The following is a 6,615-nucleotide window of genomic DNA, read 5'->3' as shown; positions in this document are numbered from 1 at the left end:
GCCCATTTCTTCACTGGATTATTTGTTTTGTGATTGTGAAGTTTGGTGAGTTCCTTGCACATTTTCGATAAGGACAGAAACCATACGTTTGCACTCATAGGTCTAGCAGGAAAACAAGAGAGACCTAATGGAGAACCAGGGGGAGCGGAGGAGGGAGAGAGAGTTGGGGAGAGAGAGGGATTCAAAACTTGAGAGACTATTGAATGCTGAGAATGAACTGAGGGTTGAGGGGGAAGGGGGAGGGGGGAAAAGAGGTGGTGGTGATGGAGTAGGGCACTTAAGGGGAAGAGCACTGGGTGTTGTATGGAAAAGAATTTGACAATAAAATATTATGGAAAAAAATTAAAAAAAAAAAGAACAAGGAAAAAAACTAAAATGATAGATAAAAAAATAAATGTTAAAAAAATTTTTAAATAAAAATTAAAAAAAACCAAGGCAACATCCTAGGACGTTGAAAACCATAGATTTAAAATCCTATAAAAACACTTATACTTTCAGAGATGGAAAAAAATCCATCCAGGTAGGTTAGCGAGAAATAACATATAAATAGAGCAAATAGCTTAGAAAAATAAAATAAAGATAATTAAGATATTTCTTAATCCTGATGATACAGCATATAGCAGAAGAAATGAATTCAATTTATTTATTTATGTTTTAATTTTTTTAACATTTATTTATTTTTGAGAGACAGATTATGAGCAGGGAAGGAGCAGAGAGAGAGGGACACACAGAATCGGAAGCAGGGTCCAGGCTCTGAGCTGTCAGCACAGAGCCTGACGTGGGGCTCAAACCCACGAGCTGTGAGATCATGACCTGAGCCGAAGTCCGATGCTCAACCGACTGAGCCACCCAGGTGTCCCAAAATGAATTCAATTTAAACAGGGGATCTGATCTATGATTTGAGCCCATAAAGAAGTCTGAGTTCCCTAAGAGGAAATAAAGCATAGCAGTTACAATGTCCCCCATTGCGTAGATTGGCACCTAACCTTCCTTCTTGATAGGTATAAGAACTTACTTGAGTTATTTAACTTCTGTGAGACTCAAATTGTTAATCTGTAAAACAGGACTGAATAACAACTATAATTTTTATGGGAATCAAATTAGGTCATAAGTATAAATGATTTATGTACTACGTGGCAGATATTTTAGAGTTGGAAATATTGTTGAATGGTATTAATAAAATTTAACTAACTGCAATATAAGATAAATTTTAAAAGCTTTAAAGATAATGTTTGTGAAGATAATGTAAAATTTACCAAAATCATGTTTGTGGCTGACGATTTGTGGAGTCTGTCTAACACTTGAGGTCCTTTATAAAACCTGAGAGTCTTCCATTTATCAGCTCTATCAATTTTGTACCACATAAATTGCAACTTCCTCCCACGTATTTCTACAATGGCAACCATAAACAGCCTAGTCTGCTTTCCAAAACAATGCTAACTTCAGCAGGTCAAAGTAGACCTGAACACATTCACTTTGCCATGAAGATTTAAGAAAGGCTATAACCTCCATTTTTAGTCATCTCAAGACCCTGAATGAGAGTAGATGGGGTGAGGGCCGTGCCAACGACAGACTGTACAAAGCCAAGCTCCCACCGTTGTATTGATCATGCCTGATGCTAAGTTCCAAGGACCCACAGCGGTGCCACATGCAAACCCTTGGGAACCAGGTCACACTCACACACCTACACCAGCCGTTCCTTTTTGAGCTCCACTATTGCCAGATGGATGTTACAGTCTGTACATCTTTTGACAAGTCACACTTGATGTAGCTCTGACTCCTTCATACATTTACTTATTTTAATCCTAAGCCAAATATTCACTGAGTGCCTACCGCATGCCAGCCACTGGGCCAGATGCTGTAGAAACATTCTCCGCCCTCACAGAGTTCACGCACTAGTGTGGGGAATGGATGAGAAGAAAATATTAAGTGAACAACCCCTTTAATAAGAACTGCAAAGAAGGGAGAGCATAAAATAGGTCATAATGACGTATACTCTTTGACTTATAATGGATTTTAATTATGCTGCTGGTAACCCAAAATGGCATTCTCTTCAACAAGGCCAAACTCCTTTGAGGCAATCACAGAAACTTAGGTAGAATGATGCAGAGCTACCAATTCGCTCTAAGCAGGACTACTGGTTTATTCCTGCAGTACAAAGTGTGTGTGCATGTGTGTGCGCGTGTGTGTTGGGAAGAGGTGGGAAGGGATGATCAGCTGAGGGGTGGGCAGCAGAGGGAAAAAAGAAAAGAAAAAAGGGAAAGTAAGAAGAGCTAAAATTCTTACATCGGTTAAGAAGGTCATTTCACTCAATCTTTCAGACTTCCTTACTTTCTAGACTGGTGCAACTGGCCTGTCTGGAGTAACCAATACATAGACAAGGCTTAGTTCCCTTTCATTTACTTACCCCTTTCCTCTAGTTTAACTATTTAAGAATGTACTCTCTAGTTTTTGTTCTAGAACATATTTTTAACACTTTATTTTCAGGGTTACAAGACACAACTCTTCCTCCACAATTACACGTTCATATGCTCCTTTTCTTACATTTTCACCCAGTTACCTACCGTGTATGAAAGTCAAAGATTGAAAGAGAAGTGCTGAACTGGCACAATGTAAATACTTCCCTGACTTCAGTGCCATATTTGAAGTAGAAATTCTGGGGTCATTCCTTCTTGACTTCGATTAAATGCCCACACCTTAATTCTATCACTTCCAAGGTGCCAGGAGGAAAAAGTGAAGTAGGCTTTTCTTAGAAAATCCTTCTTTCCAAGACTGGGGTGCTCTCATAAGAGTGGCATGCTCTAAAATAAAGTCGTCTTCCCCACCTCCAAGCAATACTTCTCAATAATGAAGGTGAACATACATGTGAAAAATCGCACCCGGACACAACCCTTACCTGCATCTCTTGACAAAAGGAAGCCAGTGGCCCAAAGAGAATCTGACATTGCTCGTCAGCGGTGTAGGTCATCCCTGGCAACTTGGAGGGAACCATCACGGAACTGATGCTCTGGGGGTTGGTCTGTAGCAGGCAGCTACTGGCCTTGGACCTGGCAATATGCAGATAGGTGTAACATTTTGAATTTAATGTAAAAATGTGTATAATTAGCATAGCAACAGGAAACAGTTTTAGAAGGTTAAAAATATGTTCTTACTTTTATTTATAAGTTCTCCTGCTGAATACTCATAGAAATCACTCTGTTTGTGAGACTCATTTAGGTACAACTATATAAGATAATCCTAATATAATAAGATTTAAGACGATGAGTTATTTGGTTTATAAAGGTCTCCCATATGGACTGACTCCTAGTCCACATAACACTGTGAGATGGTTATGACTCTGCATATTTGTAAGATTAAGAAGCTCAGACTCAGAGAGTACGTTGCCCAGAAGTAGTGTGCCAGAGTAAGAAGTGAATTACATCCGGGGACTTAAAGAGTATATGGAAGGTATTGTCAAGTGGGTATTTGCAGATATTTTTGTACTTGACATTGTAACACAGCTTCTGTTTACGAGGTGACATTTAATTTTACCATGGTTGTCATTCTTGCGTAGGCAGTCACACAAAATCATACATGTTCCTTAGGGACTACGGAAGGGCAACTGGTGCAGAGAGGTAGTGCGTTCAAATATTACATGTTCTGTGTACCGGTCCCTACACTATCGTGACAAAGAGCACAGAATGTATGCACATATTTCACTCCAGAGTTATGGCAAGGTAATAAACAGCATATTTTGACAGATTTTAATATTCATTAAACAGAAAAAATAGGCTTGCCAATTTAAATGGTATGGAAAAATGAGTAAAATGTATCTGTATCATGAATTTAACTAGCTCAATGTTCCTATATTTCTTACTGAGACTTTTGGATACCTTAAGCATCTCTCACTAACTGCTTTGCGTATCGCATACTGTTTCTGCTGTTCCTTTATTTACCAAAGAGATGAGTAAAGAACAAGGGATTTAAAACAAAAATTTGAACAATAATAACATTTTTCACTTTTTTTTCCAAGCAGACAGAAACTGTCCCCGCTGTTGAAGGTGGGAAAGAAGAGAACGAGGACTATTATAATGGTGAAAATGATGTATTCATGGAAAATATCCAAAACTTAGAAGTATCATAATGGAAGGGTGGAACTTTTGTTAAAGAGGGTCTTTGTGATAACAGATGTGCTGAGTGAAAGAGCAATGAGAATATTTCCACTGGGAAATTTTGAAGAGGTAATGAAACACTGTGGCAGATAATTTTCCAACCTTACAAATCATCCAGCTCATTCTTTTATTAGAAAATGTGGGGGTGCCTGAGGGGCTCAATCGGTTAAGCATCCGACTTCGGCTCAGGTCATGATCTCACAGTTTGTGGGTTCGAGCCCTGCATTGGGCTCTGCGCTGACAGCTTGGAGCCTGCTTCAAATTTGTGTCTTCCTCTCTCTCTGCCTATCCCCCACTCATCCTGTGTTTCTCTCTGTCTCAGTAATAAACATTAAAAAAAAAAAAAGAAGACGAAAATGTGGAAACTAAGAAGCAGATGGGTTAAATATTATGTTCCAATTCATACTCTCTGAGTCAGCGGAAGGGCCAGCATTAGAACTGAGTGCCTTGAGCCCTAATAGGGTGTCCTTTCCACTCGACTGTGCCACTCTCCTTGATCGGTAGAGGAAGCAGGCACACATAAACATCGACAACGCAACAATAGTAAACGACCTCAGTACCTTAGAAATCTTTCCAAATCTTCCTTGCTACATCGGGACCATGAAACATCACCAAGATTTTGTCCTTTAATCCATTCACCAGACATGATATGAAGACCATCAGCACATGATGGGTGGTCATTGTCATGATTAATGCCCATGCTGATTCAGAATATAATTAAAATAAAAAATTACATTAGGTAAATATATCTTAACGCTCTGTAAAGGTAATTAAATCACAGATAAATACTGGGATAAATACACAGATAATAACTGGGAGATAAATTAGGTTTAAAAATCGAAATAAAATTAGATCTCAGATTTATTTATTTTGAAATTTTGTTATCTAGATTAAAGGTAAATATTCTTATTGAGGGAAACACATTTCCCAGTGAATCTAACAAATAACATGTTTAGTCACCTCTATCAAAATGGTCTAGAGAAAAATTTTTCACAGAGTAGGATATATGAAACACATAGAAGTAGAGAGTTTCTATTCAATCACATCAAATTCTTGTTCTTGCCTGGAGATCCTTTATTCATACCTTTTAACATATCTGAAACCACATTAAAACTATTATTTTCCCCATCTGCTTCATTAGACTTTCTTCTTCCATTCATCATATAACACAAACTGTCCCTGGGAAACCTTCACGTTCCTGGCCATCTTTACTTCTTCTAATGAGTCTTGACTCTATTGCTTCAAGTTGAAACTCTTTAAAAATCTGACTTACCTCCAAAGGGATGTACTAGAAGAATATTAAATTCAATCTGTCTAGAAACTGCCTCATTATTTCCTTTTCAAACCTTTATTTACTCCTGTATTCTCTCTTTATGCATTCTCTAGCCACCCAGTCTGCTAAGTCAAGAATCTTCAGGTCTTTGATGCCTTCTCTCAGATCGCCACCCATGCTATTTTATGTTACTAAGTGTCAGAGGGCGAGTCCTGCCAGGGCTACTTCCTAAACATTTGTCTCAACTGTCACTTCCTTTTAATTCCTTGTTATTATTAAAAAAGGATTATTAAGTAGTTAGTCTCAACAATTACTATGTCATTATTGGGTTCCATGACTCTAATCTTTACCAACATTCTCCCTGCTTCTCTTCCTCCTCTGCCCCCAGGAAAGTCCATTTAAAACACGGTCTGCCTCCCCATTACCTATATGGCACTTTTCAGCTCTTCAACATAGTACAGAGTCTCCTTATCTTCTTCTAAGTTCTTTCCAGCATTTTCTTTCCAGCAAATGATTTCTAGTTTCCCCAACAGTATGTGGTCTCTTATTCTTTCACAATTAACTGTTATTTAGAATTTTTTCGTGGGTCATTCACCACACAAAGGGGTTATAGGCCTGCATTGAACAATTCTATGAGGTAAGGACTAGTATAACACCAACTTTGCTGATGAGAATGAGCTTTCCCAAGGTTATACAGTGAGAAGGGGGAAAGCAGTGAAGGCTGAACTGAGGGGGCTGGCTCTGGAATCATGTGACTGACCATTACATTTTTGGCATCTATGAATTCCATTCCCTCTTCTGGCCTGTCCAAAGTGCCTATCCTTCAATGTCTTTGCCTGGATAAATTCTACTTAATCTTCAAGAAATACTGTCGATGACCTTCATGAGGCTTTCTTTCACTAACTTCTATCTCACCTATGTGTACTCTCTGTCCTACCACAGGATTCTGTGAGCCACAATGCTGCAGCATTGGCAACACTGCATTATACATTTTTACGCCCGGCTAACGTTGCAACTTCTTGAGGGTAGGAACTGGCTCATCTCTCTGAACTCCTGGCATGCTGGAATCATACTCTAGAAACTATACATAAATGATGGATCAAGTCACCATGGAAAAATCACTTCTATTTCAGGAAAACTTTCATATAACCTCCACCGAATTCTCATAGTGAAGGTTTATACTGAAAAAAT

General features: G+C 38.6%; 1 protein-coding gene across 1 annotated transcript in view; it reads right to left on the bottom strand.

Moving 5' to 3' along the window:
* ADAMTS19 (ADAM metallopeptidase with thrombospondin type 1 motif 19) overlaps nt 1–6,615 on the bottom strand; it is a 229,737-nt gene that overhangs the window by 97,687 nt on the left and 125,435 nt on the right. The window contains exons 9-10 of the mRNA XM_029941162.1: nt 4,712–4,852; nt 2,897–3,047 (exon numbers count right to left, since the gene is read on the bottom strand). Of these exons, the coding sequence (XP_029797022.1) occupies nt 2,897–3,047; nt 4,712–4,852 (292 nt within the window). The remainder of the gene's footprint in view (nt 1–2,896; nt 3,048–4,711; nt 4,853–6,615) is intronic.

The sequence above is a fragment of the Suricata suricatta genome, chromosome 6 (genome assembly GCF_006229205.1).
Source record: "Suricata suricatta isolate VVHF042 chromosome 6, meerkat_22Aug2017_6uvM2_HiC, whole genome shotgun sequence".
In the NCBI taxonomy this organism is placed as follows: domain Eukaryota; kingdom Metazoa; phylum Chordata; class Mammalia; order Carnivora; family Herpestidae; genus Suricata; species Suricata suricatta.
The sequence above is the reverse complement of the archived record's forward strand: the minus strand, read 5'-3'. Positions and strand labels throughout refer to the sequence as shown.